Genomic DNA, 18614 nt, shown 5'->3' on the forward strand with positions numbered 1-18614 from the left:
CTCTCTCTGATGATTTGCTGTTACATAGCATATTCTATCTATTCAATTTCTTATTACATTTCAACTCAGTAAAAGGTCATAAGAAAAAAAAATGCTTTGAAAAAACTGTCTGCCACTTTGCTGGGTCCAGTTCCAAGTTACACTGACCTGGTCCTGGTTGTCTCTGAATGGAACTAAAGTAACAGTAGCCAGCAAAGTCTGTGTAAGTGAATGATGGTACTTGTCAAAAGAAATAATTTTACTGAGAACAAAAATATTAATTTCTGCCAAAATCATCACTTCCAAGAACATACATACTCATATGAAGAGAATGCATCACTTCAAGGCCAAATGCACTGACTCTATCACATTTTTTTACATTCAACTTTCACACTCAAAGGTTTGAGTGCCAATCTTTATACTGCAATACTCAAAAAGGTATAAAAAACTACTAGATCATAACAAACCACAGCGTAGTAAACAAACATTCTTTAAATCGTAGAGTGGAAAAAGAAAAAATGGGAGAAAAACAGAATTCTGGAATTTCTTATCATTACACTTCATTGCTCTCCCCAGCTTAATAAAAATAGGAAAAAATTAAAATCCTGACAGATTTCAGAACAGAACTACAGGGGAAAAAAAGCAAAATATCTGAATTCCCTAAAGAAAAGGAGTTGAAGAAAATATCAGAAAACTGGTATTTTATTTTGGCTCTGTATGCATCTTGGGAACTAAAATTCTTGAGATGCACAGTGGTAGCTAATTGTGGTGCTTAGGAAGCAATAGCCACCATTAGGCTGAGCTGCAGGAAATGTGACAGCAGTACCACACAGCTAAGATGGGACTTAAAAATAAAATATATGTTCTGTTTTTTTTTTTCTAATTAAGGCCTTCTTCAAATACAACCTAACCCAGTCTCCTTATCTTTTCAACAGATTTTTTCAAATTTAACTAAATCCATGCATAAGAAAAAATGGAACAAAAACATGGCTTTTTTAATAAGCAAACTTTAATCTAATGGAGGTTACTCTAATATCAAAATTTGTAGGTTTACCAAATTATCTACATACTCTTTAGTGAAGATTCCTCGAGGCCCAGTAGGTGTAACATTGCTTGGATCTAGTCCATGTGTCTCCAGAATGTTACGAGCTGCAGGACTTAAGCGAACCCTGAAGAAATTAGGGGGAAAATTTAAATTATTTTAATAATAAGATTAACTTATTTCATTAATGTACATCACGAGAAACTACATTTCTCTCTGGTCAACTACAAAGCACAGTACACTGGTACAGAGTACCCAGTGCATCTTAATATGATTAGCTTTCAGAAACGAGGAGAAAAGCCAACATCTAGAGAAAATGTTTTAGAATTCTTAGATACAAAGCAACAACACACATAAAAGAATAAATACTTGGTTTCAAGTCTTTCCACAAAAATCTCCTATTCATTATTTCCCAAAGGAGACTATATTTGCACCTCATTGAATTTTAAGAATGGTCCATTAAGCCCTTGCCAAAAAAACCCCATGTCATAAATGATCATTTGGTTCCAAACATGCTGCTACATCTCTAACAGCTGCAGTGAAACAGCACTTCTGTTCTTTGGTACTAAAATGAAAGACATAATCCTTTCAAGGATCATCCTCCTGCTACAGGTAACGCCTGGGCAATGACCTCAGCTGTCATTCACTTGCATGAGAAAAGCCTAAATGCTGGCAGCATTTAGAACACAGCAAACCAACAGATAGAAAAGGTTTGGGGGGAAAAAAATAAATACAAATAAGGAGTGATACCTCCAAACAGGATATATCCTGGACACAAAGTGATTATGGATTATTGCTACCTGACTAACACTCTGGAGCTGACCCCTCCTCCAAGGTGTTTGCAATGCTTAGAATACCAACACATCCAAACCAAACTAACAAAGAGCACATAAACCAACTGGTTTAAGTTTTTCACACTCCACTGTTATGAAAATATTAGAACAATTTTTTTCTAATATCAAAAATGCAAGAGATTTTAAGGACTTTGGAGTGTGCCATTTATTTTTTCTCCTCAAATAAACAGAAAACAAGTCATAGATACCCCTGGCATCTGATGCATAAGCACTATTGTCTGTCCTGTATTAGCACAACTTCTTTCCAACTGTAAGCTCAGAATCCTTCATAGCTTAATTGCAGGACAGAATATAAGTACATTTAATTCTAATAACATTGTGTTGTTTGTATTGACTTACTGGGCTTATGAGCAAATAAATAGTCTAGGCTTGCAAGGTTTATCACCTTACTCATACTGAAACACTCTCAAAATAGCAGCCTACTACTAGGTAAAAAGGGACAAAAAATATTTCTTGGTTCAGTTCTACTGATCTAATGAAGAGCTACATTTCGTAACAAACACAGAAACTTACTGCAATTTCCCAGGTTGATGTTGTGGTTTAGGAGGGGCTGAAACTGAAGGAGCTGCAGGAGCTGGGGCAGGTGCAGGTGCTGGTGGAGCCACAGAAGATGGACCACCAGTATCAGCTGGTATTTCAACTTGCTTCCAGTCCTGGCCTTCCTCTACCAGCAGACCAATTAGTGAGCCCAAGCGAACATTTTTGCTTCCTTCTTCCACCTAAATTAAGAACATTAAGTTACATATTACACTGTCTGCTCTGATATGACTGAAACCAGTAGATGTCAAAGTTTCAGACATATTAATAACAATTCATCAGTAAGATATATTCCATTTTATTGCTACTATTAATAAGACATTTCAAGACTGAAATTAATTATAATTGCTATTATAAGAAGAGGAACATTAAATTGTGCCCCAAATCCCATACACCTAAAGTTAGAACTCAAAGTAACTTTTTGTACACGCAGCCTTTGCAGCTCAGAACTAGAACAGAAAAAGAAAAATTACTACAATTCTGCTTAACTTTTCATCTCCTGGAATTTTTGAGTCACTGCTACATTTTCATTAATTACAATAAAAAAACCTCTGCGTAAACTCAATGAACCCTAGAATCTCAGATACAGAAAGAGCTGAAATAAATAGAAGGACTCCAGGTGCTGGTATGAGAGGCTGGACACAAGCCAACAGTGTGGATTTGCAACCCAGAAAGGCAAATGCAGGAGTGTGGCCAGCAGGGCAAGGGAGATGATTCTGCCCCTCTATTCCTCTTTTGTGAGACCCCACCTGGAGTGCCCTGTCCAGGTCTGGGGTCCTCAACAATTCATGGACCTGTTCAGAGTGGGTCCAGAGGAGGGCCACAAAGATGACCAGAGGGCTGAGGCACCTCTCCTACAAACAATGGCTGAGAGAGATGGGGTTGCTGAGCCTGGAGAAGAGAAAGCTTTGGAGAGACATGACAGCAACCTTCCAGTGTTTAAAAGGGTCTTAAAAAAGGGAAGCAGAAGGCCTTTTTACATAGGCAGGACAAAGGGCAATGGTTTTACAAGCGAAGAGGGCAGGTTTAGATTAGAAAGAATTGCTTTACTCAAAGGTGGTAAAGCACTGGAACAGGTTGCCAATAAGGCTTGTGGATGCCCTATTCCTGGAAGCATTCAGGGCCAGGTTGGATGAGGCCCTGCACAACCTGATCTAGTGAGTGGCATCCCTGGTACAAGATGATCTTTAAGGGCCCTCACAACCCAAAACATTCAACGATTCTATGTAGCCAAGAAGAGTCAAAAATATCCTAGCTTTGCTAACAAACCAACAAAGCACAGGTGACCTTGACAGGCAAAAAAAATTGGAGATAAAGTGAACAGAGAAGTAAAATTCCCTTGGGGCTTTTGCCACTGCAGCATAGTGCTTTAGTCACTAACAAATACACACTGAAGTAAATGCTTATTTCCTCCACTGGGAAGAAAAAGGGACAGAACTTATGCTGGCTCATTCTGCAATGGAATTTTAATACAAAGTAGTTTCCATACCAATTCTCACTTAGGTAATGAATGAGAAGATGGTAACAGATACTATTAGGGACACTTTCCTGTCTGACCACACAGGAGCCACTCCGGCAGTCACAGTCCCACCATGTGAGGGGGGGACCAAAGCCCCTTCACAGTGGGAGGCTCCAGTAACCCCATGGGTGCCTCACCTGGCTCCCTGCACACCCTGTCCCCACATTCAGACAGGTCTTCCTCACCAGATTGACCCTGGGTTTCCCACAGCAGAATCTCAAGACACCCAGATCCCTAAAGCAATTTTAATTGTGGCCCAGTAACACAAAACCAGCTCGAGCTGGTGCCTCTGAGGAAGAACAACAAACAAAGGAATTGGCAGTCTGTGCTGCCAATAGTCTGGGGGTCTTCCTACTGAGTCCTTGGCTCCTGCTGTGTCCTAGTGTCTGGTCACCTGGCCAGTGTCACAGGTCCCTGTGCCCTCTGGTGGGCAAAGGGTCAGCATCTGGTCAAGGCCCCTTTTCTGGTGCTCCCACCACATCCCCCACCCAGGGCAAAACCTGCAGCTCCCACTGCAGCTGCACACCCAGTACCTGCTCTAAGTCTATTCCTCAGCAATTAATTACAGTTCTTAAACAATCATTCATTATCTATTTTGTCCCAAATTAAACCATATTTTAGGAAAAAAAACCAGTGTTAATTTAAGAAGTAACTCTACTGAAAGAATTATCATCACTCTGAAATTACCCTTCTAATATTTCATTCAGTTATTTAATCTTTTACTGCATTTCACACTGAATCAGATGTGATCATTAAAAGACCTAGTCAGACAGAGAAGAAATATATATGCATGAGTCTCTATTTTACTGTTAGCCTGCTCTTCCTAAACCATATATAGATTATACAGTCAAGAAAAACCAAGTGTTACAGAAGTTGAATTAATTTAATCTAATGAACCTCCTATCTTTAAATGCAAAACCCAAAGCATTAAGCAGACAGTGTGCTCATCTGAGTCAAGTTTTCCATACTGAACTCTTGTCAAGATGGTTCAGAATTGTAGCTGGCATCAAAAGACACACATTTTTGTCTCATTTCTTTTAGGAAATGTGTGAAATTCTGCCAGATGCTAGCTCAGAGGCACAAAACATTTTTAAATTCCCATTAACTACATTGCATGTGAAACTTCCGAGTGGCCCTTGGAAGGACAATCTTTTCAATAAATAATCATCACCCCATCCACAAACCTGACACAGCTCATTTTATAAGCCTTACACAAACATCTACTGAACACCTAATATAGAGCAGAAATATCCACCAGACAGAGCAGAAAGACAACCAAGGATCACACCTGAGCTAGAGAAAAAAAAATCTGAAAACTTCTGATCTTACTGCTCTCTTGTTATTTTAGTTTCCGAAACATCAGGGTTTTTCTGTACTTTTTATGAGACCTGTCTATTCTATACTCTAACTCTTAGGCCTACCATTTCTAGTTTCCAAGGATTAAAAGAATCCATTAAAAATTGGGTTGGCATAATGATCTGTTCATGTTATTCCAACACAGCTGCCTCTCTTCCCTTATTCTGAAAGATGTTATAGTTATTTTCTAACCCCTGGCATCTTCTCCTCAGGTTCAGCTCTTGGCATTGGATTGTTACTGGATCATATGGATATAACTAAGGCTGAATGTCACTGCTCCATGACACTGATATCATCTAGCTGCTGGAAAGTCTGGCTTTGATCTATCAAAAAATGTGCCACAATAGCAATACACAGAGAAATTTAGAAATTTGCAATGCATTTGAAATACAAGACAAGAAGCAAAAAACCCCACAGCTTCTGAAATACTAATGTTACTTGTAGCCATCATGAATTACTATTAAAGAAACTAAGCAAACTTCAATTTAATCTCTCTAGGATTAATACTTTTGACAGAGAGAATCCCTGTATCTCCCCCTCACACTATCTAACAAAGCAGTGTCTGCAAATGCAGAATAGGTTGCACAAGATATTGTCAAGGTTATCAGAGGCAAACTGATTTTCAGAAACATTCAAAACTGAAGAAGAGAGATTTAAAAATAGTGAAAGCATTGCCCAGCAATGATTTAGATCATTACATGGAGACTAAACACAGATTAAAAAATACATCTGATGTGAGACTTTATCCTGACATGGCAGAACAGATCCTCTCTCAAACCTATTAAATGTGTTGTTCCATAGTTGAACACCAATTTAGCAACACAATTAAAAGAAGGAAAAATATTTTAAAAACTCTTGTGTATGTACACTAGTGCTTAAATGCAAGTTATCCTATAGCATTGAAGACTAATGACAGTTTTTGTAAGCCCTGACAGACTTCATTTCCAGCTGAGTTCCATCTCACATCCCCTCTTCTCTCTATCCCAGCCCCCCAACCATCTCGGCACTTCCACTTTAGCAAAGGCTGTTGCTCTGGCTTATATAAAAAACAAAGATACCAAACAGAACATTGCTTTTCAAATGCTGCCACAAAGGAAACTACTCTCCCTCTTCTGTTTTTGCAAAGGATAACTGTGCAAACACATGATGATGGAAGAAAATGCAGCTGCAGCAGAGATAGGAAGTCTAATGCACCAATCCAAAAAGCTTTTGTAATAGCAGCACAAACACATGTATCACTGAGCATAGGGTAGAATTTTCTCACAGCACAGGAACCAGTTTGTACCTGTGCCCATTCTGCTGTTTCCTAAGTAGCTGGATTGCAATTAATACCAGTATGCCTAATTTGTATGTTTATGTGATCCACACGTCATGGGTAGATGTGCCCTAGATGAGACCTCCCTAACCAAATGATGTAGAATTTGCTGAAAGTACTCATCTCTCAATTTTATTAATTTTTTCCCAATTTCTTGCAATTCACCCTGTTGTCTAATTATTGCGGAGGGAGAGAAGAAACAGCTGCAATAAACTACCAGCTGAGACTGCTTCAGAAAATTTCCTACTCATCCCAGTTCTTGTTCTTTCTATTAAGCCTAATCAATCTAATTTTGATAGAGGAAATTATTACCTCCAAAAACTGTTCTCTGGGTCAGCCCATGTTGTGTAACATGCCACCTTGAATGACTAGTACAAGACAATCTAGCACAGAGATAACACATCCTGGGTAAAGTACCACAAAAAATTCCAGCTTCCAACTGATTGTTAATTGTTTTCCTATAACTCAGAGGTTTCTTGATATATAACTATATATATAACTCATAAACTACAATATTCCATGGACATAATTCACCAGTTGTAAAACATACAAAACAACAGGATAAGTGAAAATCCATTAAATATATACAGAATCACATACCATGTACCAATAGTCTGGTACACACGTGGCACAAATAGAGCAATTATTTTTCCCCAGGAATACAAGCAAGTGCATTTTTCTGAATGCTGAGTAGAAATTTAGCTATCTAAACTAGTTTTTGAGGCAATATGCTAAACAACAGTCTGAAGTTATAATACCCTACTGAGAAATGCAAGATTCCTACCAGTATTTTAGCCAATATGCCATCATCACTTGATTCCATGGTAACCACTGCTTTGTCCGTTTCAATTTCACACAATGCATCTCCAACATTCACTGTGTCACCTGCAAAATACAACAGAACTTAAGAACACTTATCCTAAACTTCCTTTCAGATTTGTTTAACCATTGAACACAGACATTCACTGTATAATACAGTTATTTTGTATTCCTTAATATATTTTATAGCTAGTTGATCCCCCATCATTATTTGCATTGTATCTTTCCTTTCCAAATAAAATCACCAAGATTCAAGAACCACAAACTGCTGTGGCAGAACACTGACATGTTCCCAGTGCTGATGTTTTCAGCAGGCTTTCCAAGAGGAAATACACACACAATGAAATTTATTTTCAGAACCTCATACTCAGTAGCATTGCCATTAATAAAATACTGAGCCTTCCATATTCACTGCTAGCCACCAGTCAGAGCAAGCTATCTAAAACTGCTTAGGACAATGGTATTATAGTTCTGTAACACTATTAAAGAAATTCAAATAAACCTCAAGAATTTTAATGTCTTTGGGAAAGCACAGCTGCAAGCTTGCTTAATCTCCTATATAGCTCAGAAAGGTTTTTTCAAGAATTCATTCATACTTACTTTGTGAAATAAAAATATGCACAAGTGCTAGAAATTGCTTTTGCTACATTCCACAAATCCAAGATTAATTCTGAACCATACTCTTCCTCTGCTTTTGAAGAATATCTGTATATGCTAGCAGATGATAAAGATATTATGTGTCTGGATTATTTCAACAAATCAATACTGACTAGATGCCCAACATTAAAACTGACATTACATTAAAAATTGTTAGATAGTTGAATGTTTTGGCTTCCAAAAAAAACAGGGTTTTTTTTCCTTATAGAGACAACACATACAAGACTAAAACATGCCTACAATTTCACATGAAGTAAAATTCTAATATTTCTCCATTACCAGAAATGCTGTAACAGCATTACCTAAGCCTTTAGCTTAACTACAGATATCACTCTATTGTGCTTAAGGTGCAGAATTAAAACCTAGTGCAGGTTACCACCTACCTTTAGGTAAGGGACTACATTATTTAAAAAATCATCTCCTGTTTTAGGACTACATGAATTAGAAAGGGAAAATGAGGTGTTGTACCTCATTTTTGTTGAATAAAAACATCAAAAGCTCAGTTACCTACACAGTTTTATAAGTCATAAACATTCCTATTACAGAAATTGGTAGAGAAATATACTTCATCTTTTTAATGCAATAATCTAACAGCTACATTCCACTTTGCAATAACTAGAGCATGAACAGTTTATAAGAGGAAGTCAAAACTCTAGGCTCTCTACGAGTGTTTTAATTTCACTGGATCATTAATTCAAGTAGGCCATATATCAGATCATTAGGCAAGTACTTCTCAGCTGTTAAGAAATGAAATTGTTGGGCAAATTCTGTAATTTACAGAGCTAAGGTTGGCAAGCAGAAAGGAGCTTAACTCTGTATCTTAATTTGCCATCAGACTGTAAGTGTTCTGCACCATTAAAACGAAATCTCAGTGCTCAGAGACCAACAGCAGTGCCTCCAGCAGGGTAGGCCAGCCAAGCAAATACCTTCATCCATGAGTTTGTCACATCTCAACTTGGGTACCTGAAGCTGTTCACAGAAAACTAACTCCGTCTTGCACAGGGAAGGCAACAGGAAAAGTCTTCTGAGAACTGGACAAACCACTTTTCCACTACCTTTTTGTTATGTTTTCCTTTCATTGCTGCAGCTATAAAGTTACCACAAATTTGAAAGGCAATTGAATAAATGCAGTGAAAGAATTCACTCCACTGCAGCATTCAAGTCCTGTGCGTGTTTCAGTACCCAAGTGCAACAGAAAAGACCATAGTTACTTTCATTAGAGATTACAATATTTGTGATAGCTCCTAATCAATGCCCAGTTTGATGTCAATTACAAATCAGCTTTCTCAATGATTAGGATTGGAAAGAACACTTTTACAAACCATATCTTTGCTCTTACACTTTAAACCAAGCAGTATTTGAAACAGAAGTTGCCTGAACCAGAGATCTCTGAAATTATACATATATAATGCCCTTGTAAAATTTTGGGTGGGATTCAGGTTTTGTTTATTTTTTTGTTTCTTTGTTTGTTTCTATTTGGTTTTAATGATTAAATTCCCATAGCTAAGCTGAATGGTTAGGATCTCTACTGAAGCAGAGTTTCCTTCCAGGAGGTGTAATTGGCATCCAACAGCCATGGTGCTCAGTTCAACTACTGACAGACAAGTATCCAAATCACAAGATACAAACTGCATTTCTTAATGCTGCAAATAAAATCAGAGTTGACTGAACACAGATACTGAAGTCCCTGGAGCTGATGTCCCAAAAGGCAGCAGAGTTACACTGTGTGTGGATGCTGCCAGCACTGTTGTAACTTCTGTTTTCTGCCCACATTAACAAGAGGATTTTGGTCTCCTGGGCTGTCAGTCTACCAGCTTTCATCAACATTAAATTCATACATAATAAATACAAGTTTTAAAAAACATAGTTTTATCTTTGTGAGAATGACTTTATTACCCATAGGAATCAACATGAAACTGCATTAACAATGAGAAGGAAAAGTAAAGCTATCAATCAAATTCAGTGCTTTCCCTTCTGTAGTAGTGAAATTATCTGTCCATCCTGTGAAACCACAAAATGAAAACATTTGATACTTACACAAAGAACAGAAAGACTATCAACATAGTATTATACTGACCCCTTCTGGCTATACAGCAGTAAAAACATTTTATATTCAAGTGGCTTGCTTTTGTCAACTGCTTAAGAATATTTATTTTCTTGGACATCAGATTGGCAAACATTCATATTCAGCCACAACACTGCTTTTACATGGCAAACACTCTAGAGAATTAAGTAGTTAAGAGCATCCCTTACAGAGAGGTGTACAAACATTAAATTGCTTCACTATTTTCTTCCAAACTTATCTTAATATTATCGTTATGTTTATTGTCCAGACTCTTAGAGGAAACAAAAGTATTGATAGGAACTAATTATGGCCATAGATGTGACAAAATACTGTATGTGGGTTTGTTCTTCTTTCTAAATAGAAAACAGAGCAATACAAATAGTAAGATAGTTTTCTTTCAAAGTCTAACAATCAATTAAGATTTGATTTTAATTTAATTAAAATAGGTTGAAGCTTTTTTTCTTTTGTGTTAGGGTGGAAGGCTAGTGGAAAGACTGAGAAAAACCATTGTATAGCTTTTACATTCTAACACTTTTTTATGAGGAAAGTGGATTCATGTTAGAGCAAAGTGGAATCTACTGCAACTCCTACCATGCTCTCCTTGTTTTCTCTTGCAATTTTGAATGCTATAATTACTGTAAAACATGTTCCTGTTGATGTTTAATGTTTTACAGCTATTGACAACTAATAAATATAAACAGAACTTTGGATCATTCTTTCCTCTCTGCATCATCTTAGACTTGATTAACTGAAGCTTCAAGTTTCAAGAACACTGGTGGAATTTTTTTAATTGACATAAACTTCTGAATTGTTCCCAGTAAATTCTGCAGAAATTCTTAGTAAGTTTCATGAGCAAAAAGCCATGTCCACTACTGGAACAAGAAGCTGTCTTCCAGCCACCTCTTAAAATGTATTCAAAATGTAGGAAAGCAAAGCTCCCCAGTAACACAATAATGGAAGCTCTATCAACACTTACAAGGTAAGCCAAAGGAAAAGGCTTATCTAGGCACAATTGTCAAAATACATTTAGATATCCAAATTGTGTCTGTCAAAGATACTAAGCTTTAAGATATTTTCTTTTCTCCAGATGTATTGACCTCTTCAGGAAATCTAAAAATGCCTGTGAACAAGATATGTTCCTATTGCTATCTAAAAGCCTACAATACACAATGAACAATAGCTATCTGGAATCCAAAACTACAGTCAAAATTCAGGTTTAATATTAAATTGAAGAAGGGACAGGGTAAAAGTAAACAAGACAAAGGTCTCCTGACAGAACAGGAACTGCTAACTCTTCTACAGATAATTTTTCATTTACATACAACCTAAATGAAGACAAATCTTGACAGACTTTTTATCCAGTTGCTCCAAGCAGAAGCACATAGTCTTCAGAGCACAGAGTTCAGGCTTTTTTTGGACGACTAGGTTGGTTTTCAGTTTGGGTTCTTTTAGGGAGAAATTTCCCCATTTGGTATTAGGGTTATGAAAGTAATTAAAATTTCTCTCAGTTTTAACTGTAGACTATAATTAAGAAACTAGAAAAATATTTTAAAAATACTATTTATTTCATGGTATTCCATAACACAGCAGAATAATGAAAGAGACGTTCCCCAAGTCAATGGCTCTCAGACTTCCAAAGCTACTGAGCAGCATGACCACACTGGGAATGAAAAACAGTGCACACACTCACAGCCTGGAAGAGCCTAAGTGAAATTTTTCAAAATGATGATCAATGCTACCTTTTGGAAGACAATTAAACAAAACAAACAAAACACTTAAAGAATGAACAACTTCAAAGCAGGTATAGTTCAAGATGACAGCATCCATACACCAAACATTTTGCTTCAAAATACTGATCTATACTATAGATCATTACACTGATCTATAACCACGAAGAATTATCTTATTTTTACAGAAGATATTTACATAGCTGAAGAACTATGGAAAATTTGACCACAGAAAATGCTATCTTACCTTCCTTTTTTAACCATTTCACAATGTTTCCTTCTTCCATTGTTGGAGAAAGTGCAGGCATAAGAACTTTAATACCAGGTGTACCTGCAAAACAAGCATGTGGTTATCTCAACTGAGTATAATTTTTTTCTCAGTTAACTGCTTAGCACAAAAAAAAAAACTAAAAGTGTGTGAATCTGAAAGATAATTGAACAAAAGATTCACTACAATGCTCTTTTTTAAGCTTTGGTGGGCTTGTTAACATACAGCAAGCCCACCAAAGAGCTCAAAGGAAAAAAGGCACATTACAAGAGAAATGGAAATCCACAAACCCTGAATTCCTAGACCCGAAGTTTTGTTGATAGTCTCAAAATACATCCTCCTTTCTCCTGTCATCCTTCTCCTCCTTGACTCAGGCTGTGGATTTTTATTTTTTTTCAGATTAAAGCATATCTTTTAAACTAATATGCCTTTGTGATCCTAGTATTCTAGATACTGATGATTCACGTCTTTCACCGAAACTTTTGATGTTTATTATCCTTTTCACTAGAAAACTATATCTACTTTGCAGAAATTGCTTGATTTCATGTTTCAGTGATTTTGTCTTAGCTCAGTGAACCCATATCCAGAAGCAGCACTGTGTAACAGTAACTGTGTGCCATGTTAGTGGGATTCTTCTGAGGGCAGAGCTCAGGATACAGCAGAGAGCTTGGCTTCACAGCAAGTTACACCTCTTGTCATCTGATCCTCTACACCAAAGAGGAGAGATACTACCTTTCTGAACTTTTAAATATACTTATGAGGCAAAAAAAAAGCATCTTCCAGATCAATTTTGTAAAAGCAGCTTTCCAGTACCTGACTTTTGAGTCTTTCTTCAACTACTACATCTGAATTTGTGTTCAGTCACAGAACAGAAATAAACACATAGAAGGTACATTGTATGGAATGGCAAGGCTTATTCCTGCTTCATAGTCCCTTTTCTCTAATACCCAGCATTAAGGATTGTTATCATTCTATAGGAAACAGCACCACATTTCTCCCAGTTGCTGTATTGCTTGGAGTAGTCACAAACAGCTAAAAAAGAAACATAGAAATTAATATTTTTTCTATTTTTTCCTTATTATCTGCTTTTCAGCTTAAAATTCTTCTAGTTTTTTTTTTCCTTGCCTCTTTTTTTTTCAAAAAGCCGTGCCAAGGCACATGAAGAAGAGGGAGGTGATTCAGGACAGCTTCACTAAGGGCAAGTCCTGCATGACCAGCCTAGAGGCTTTATGGGACAGAATGACTAGACCAGTGAACAAAGAAGGGCTCTGATGTCACCTCTCTGACTTATGATACTGTTCTCTGTAAATTGATGAAATAAGGATTTGATGGGTAGACTGTTTCATGGGTGAGGAATGGGTTGGATCCACAGAGTAGTGGCCATCATCTCAATGCTCCCACAGACACTGGTGACAAATCTGTTAAAGGTACTGGCAGACGAAAAGCTGTGATGTGGCAGGTTGTGGCTCACAGCCCAGAAGGCAAACATAGCCTGGGACACAAATCAGCGTGGCCAGCAGGTCAAGGGCGGTGATTCTGCCTCTCTAATCTGCTCTGGTGAGATCCCACCTGGAGAAATGCATCCAGCTCCTGAATACTCAGCACAGGAAAGGCATGGATGTGTTGGAGGGGGTCCAGAGGACAGCCACAAAAATTATAAGGGAGGGAGCTCCTCTTACATGAAGAAACATCAGGAGAGTCGAGGTTGCTCAGGCTGGAGAAGAGAAGGTTCCAGGGAGACCTTATTGCAGTCTTTCAATACTTACTAAAGGGGCTTTTAGGAGAGATGGGGACAGACTTCTTAACTGGGCCAACAGCAACAGAACAAGGGGTAGTGGTTTGAATTGAAAGAGGGAGGACTTAGACTGGCTGAAAGGAAGATTTTTACAATGACAGAGGTGAAGCATAGAAACAGGCTGCCCAGAGTGGTGGTGGATGCCCCATCACTGGGAGGCTGGATGGGGATCTGAGCAACCTGGTCTGTTTGAAGATGACCCTGCTCATTGCAACAGGGATGGACTAGATGACCTTTAAGAGTCCCTTCCAATCCAAACCAATCTATAATATGACATGGAAACACTGCAGCAAACCTCTAACGACCTAAGCAGCCATCAATGATCCTGACATTTTAAAATGCACCAAGAGCAGAAAGTTCCCTAAAGCCCTCAAGACAAGCAACACAATCAGCATCATGCTACCAAAAACACTTGAGTTGTGTGGAAATGACCTGAGTTGCATGGTTGATGTTCCCAGAAGACTGCATGAGCAAATGCACATTTTCTGTCTCAGTCTTTCCATGGCAGTTTTCTTAACATTGTTGGGAACTTCCCATGTGTGGAGACCCGAGGCTTGACTCCATTTCTAGAAGGTTGGTTTATTATATGATGATATATATTATATTAAAATACTACATAAAAACTATACTAAAAGAACAGAGAGAAAAGACCATCAGGAGGCTTGAAAGAACAAGAATAGAATCCATAACAAAATCTTGTGACTCTCAGAGTCCGATGCAGCTGCATCTGTGATTGGTTCTTAATTAGAAACAACCAACATGCACCAATCACAGCTGCACCTGCTGCATTCCACAGCAGCACATAGTTATTGTTTGCATTTCTTTCCTGAGGCCCTCAGCTCCTCAGCAGGGGAAAATCCTGGCAAAAGGATTTTTCATAAAATATCATGGCTACAAATATTACTCATGACTGTCATGTTTAGAAACGTATCCAGACAATGTTCCTTGTAACACTCACATCAAGGTAATTCCCATCTGAATTACCTCCATGCACTTTCTTTAAAAAGTTTCCTGCAACCTTTCATCTAGGACTAATAAACAGAAAAATGAATTATATTATACATGTGAATGCTTATCTGTGTTCATTTCCCAAATAAAGTTTTGCAGTATTTGAAGTATGACTGACAAATTAGAGTTAATAATTGTCTTATACTATACATATTTACCCAAAAATAATATTTCTCAGTAACAGCAAGTAGAAAACATTATATGTTATATGATACATCATAGGATGCAAAGAAGTGTTCTCAGTTTCATTAGTCTAACTTGACAAGTCTGACTTTGACAATCAAAACATTATTTTGAAGTCATAGCCCACAAATACCTAGGTTTATTGAGAACCAGTGGACAAACCTTATTTTAAAAGGTGAACATAATCCACGTTTTTAATGAGGAAAAATTAATTTTTAAACACAGTGGTTCACATTTCTCTTCCATGAAGAGCTACTTGATCCATTTCCCAGAATATGCTTTGTATTTTGGCACAAATACAAAAACTGAGCAACTGTAACATTTTCCCTTCCATGTTATGAACAGCTACTACAAAACATACAATCCATTCTGGTCCTTTCATCAAGTTAGAAGAGGAACTCCAGTAGCAAGTGGCCATGAAATGGACAAATAAATAAAGCTGGATACAAAGTAGAAGACAGGGCCTTGTGCACCCATTTAATATTTATGTCCAGAGAGGCCAGAGAAGTTCAGTGCTTTTGAAATTAAGAGTCTTGTTCAGCATGAGATACACGAGGACACCAGCCACAACAAGAGTGTTTCAAAGCTGTTTTAGTTACTTTTGAGTTAATGATCATACACAAACCAGGCTTCAATGTGCCTCCTCAAAGAAAAGCAACCTTACAATGCAGAATTACCTTGACCAAATATTATTTGCCTTCATTGAATTAAAAAGGGGATAGTGAAAGCAATCACTGCATTTACATGAGCTAGCTGCACCGTACAGGCAGCCCTTACAAGCACCTCGGGAAGTAAATATTGTTGCTTTGCAATTGTGGGTCAGCAAAAAGTTCTGGCAATTTGAAGAGAATCTTAAGACTAAGCTCACGGGCAAATCAGAATGTAGAACCATAAGCAAAACTTCTGAACTTCCAGTCACTACCCACTGATTTTTACTTCTATCAACATCAACTGTGCTATTACACTTCAATTATGTGAATATAAAAGGAGGAAGACTTAAAAAGAACCCAAACAAACTTCACACAAACAAGAGATTGCTATTTCAAAGACAGCTCTTCATGTATCCAAGAGAATTTGTTCTTGGTGACACTTTTTAACTGTGGAGCCTGGCAACATTTCTGCTGCCTTCCCTCTCTATGAAGGGACTCATTGCATATTCAACCTGTCCCACCAGAAAGATTTCATAACTTCCTACACACACTCTGCAGTCAGTAGAGAATTGAAAAATGTACTGCAACTCAACACAAATGATAAGATTACAAAACAAAGAAAAAATAACACACTTTAACATAAAGAGGTCATTCTAGTCTCTGTTTTTCATCTTTCTCTGTAACCAACAAGCTAAGAATTCCATTCTGAATTAATTGTTTTAATTGTGCAAAACAACTTTTCCTCTACCAGCACCACAAACAAGGACAGAAACATAGGACCAAACAAAAAATTATTGTGATGTGATAAACAAGATCCACATGAACCAACACTTCAAATAGTGGCTTTTTCACAGCAGAAAAGCAGAGAAATAAAAGTAAAGCTAAAGTAAAATTTACATTGTCAAACTAGGAACCAAGGGTGAGTTTTTTGTCCAAATGAGCTGTATGTTACCAGAGAAGATATGACTTCTCATCTTTAATTTTAGAGGCAACAATGATGTTAAGAAAAATGCTATCACCAAAATACCCACCACCTTGGAAAGCTGTAAGTGCACTAGGAGGGTTGAATGAGGAAAGCCTGAATGAGTTAAAGATGTGATCTACCCCTAACACTTTAAAGCTTACTGTAAGGAATTAAAAGATACTAGTCATTTGCATATCCAAATTTAGAAATTTAACTCCAGCTATATATTAAGTACTCTCAACATAAAAAACACAATATATTGTCTGGGAGAACTGCAGACAAAAGTTATTTAAGGATTAAAATAATAAGACCAATTTAGAAGTAGTTTATGGTGCATTATATTATATTTGCATTCTATTATATGTAGAAAGAAGCAAGCTTTTTCTAACAAAATCTGGAAAAAAATAACATTTATTTCAAGAAAGGTACAGACTTTCCTGTATCACGCACAGCAGGTTTTACAAAGGAGATTTTCATACTGCAAAGCAGGAAAGGCAACCAGGGCTGGAAAGAAGGGGATGTCGAGGTCTAAACCACAATGATGAAACTGTCTCTGAGCTACTGCTGAGTTTTATTACACAAGGTTAATTAAAGCTCACTTTTTTGTAAGTGCACTTAAACCTCAAAGAGTTCAAGTACTTAATTAATGCTCAGCATCACACCAGAACTCATGACAATGCACCTGATCATTGTTCAAATGTTTCACAAGCTGTAACTTACAGAGCAAGCAGGGAAAGGTCACATTTCATTTCAGGATCCGTAACTCTTCCCACATCTCTTAGAGACAGAGGAGAACATGGAAGGGTAAATGATCTGCCTGATAATTGTGTAACAACAAACTCTTGAAAAATACATCTTGAAAGGGTGTTGTCATAACCTCACACCTTGACTTCTATGTAGGAAAGGATGTCAGACATACAATTAACTAATTTTATTTTTTCCATTAAGAAATCAAATAGAAGTGCATAAAAAATACACCATACACCCTTCTCCAGTTACTTGAGCATTATCAGGAGAGTAAGGTGACAGAAATGTGGTGGAACTACCAAAAAACCAAATAAACTTCTTTTTTCTGTGCTTAACTATACTTCCACCTGGAAAACACATTCCTGTTTTCAATGGTGAGAATTTTTTTATCGACAACAAAATATTTTCATACTTGAAGCCTTAATTTTATTTTCCTCTGTAGATTTCACTTTCTTCCTTTGCAGGCCTTTAACATTTCTCACACGTCTCCCCGAGCTCTCCAGCAGCCCACACGTGCTTCCAGCACCTCCGGAGACCCCGGCAGGCACAGCCCGAGCAGGGCGCTGCTGCGGCTGTGTCCTGCTGATCCTCCCTGGCAGTAAATTCAGTCAATATCGCCAAATCGAGCCTGCTCTGCCCATGACAGTAACGGACCAGCGGGCTCTCCCTATCCTTATCTCAGCACATGAACCTTCTGCTGTGTTTCCTCTCCCCTGCCCGTGTGCGGACAGAGGAGCTTCGCCGAGTGCCCGACACCCAGCCAGGGTCAACGCTCCGCAAACACCGCTCAACCTTCCCTCCGCCGCCTGCCCTGGCGGGGCCCCGGCCCGCCACTCACCCAGCAGCTCCCAGGTGCCGTGCAGGTGCCTCCATCCCGCCCGGGCGGGCAGGGAGAGCCCCGCGCCCAGCGCCGAGCGCCCGGCCCGCAGCAGCCGCAGCAGCCGCTCGCCGCCGCCGCTCAGCCACAGGGACGCCGCCATCTTCCCCGGCCGCGCCGGGCTGCCCCGCTCACTGCCTGACAGAAATAACCGCGCACGCCCGCAGCGCCGGGGGCGGCTCCAGCGAGCCCCGCGCCCCGCCGCGGGATTGGCCGCCTCCATCGCCCCAGGCACGGGCAAAGGCGATCGCG

At 38.5% G+C, this 18614-nt stretch overlaps 1 protein-coding gene across 1 annotated transcript in view; it reads right to left on the bottom strand.

Moving 5' to 3' along the window:
- The window catches only part of PDHX (pyruvate dehydrogenase complex component X), a 33769-nt gene extending 15164 nt beyond the window's left edge, over positions 1-18605 (bottom strand). Inside the window, exons 1-5 of the mRNA XM_064425045.1 lie at positions 18324-18605; positions 12118-12201; positions 7387-7487; positions 2389-2594; positions 1050-1148 (exon numbers count right to left, since the gene is read on the bottom strand). Of these exons, the coding sequence (XP_064281115.1) occupies positions 1050-1148; positions 2389-2594; positions 7387-7487; positions 12118-12201; positions 18324-18585 (752 nt within the window). The 5' untranslated portion in view covers positions 18586-18605. The remainder of the gene's footprint in view (positions 1-1049; positions 1149-2388; positions 2595-7386; positions 7488-12117; positions 12202-18323) is intronic.
- Between the last annotated feature and the right edge of the window lie 9 nt (positions 18606-18614).

The sequence above is a fragment of the Passer domesticus genome, chromosome 6, assembly GCF_036417665.1.
Source record: "Passer domesticus isolate bPasDom1 chromosome 6, bPasDom1.hap1, whole genome shotgun sequence".
Classification (NCBI taxonomy): domain Eukaryota; kingdom Metazoa; phylum Chordata; class Aves; order Passeriformes; family Passeridae; genus Passer; species Passer domesticus.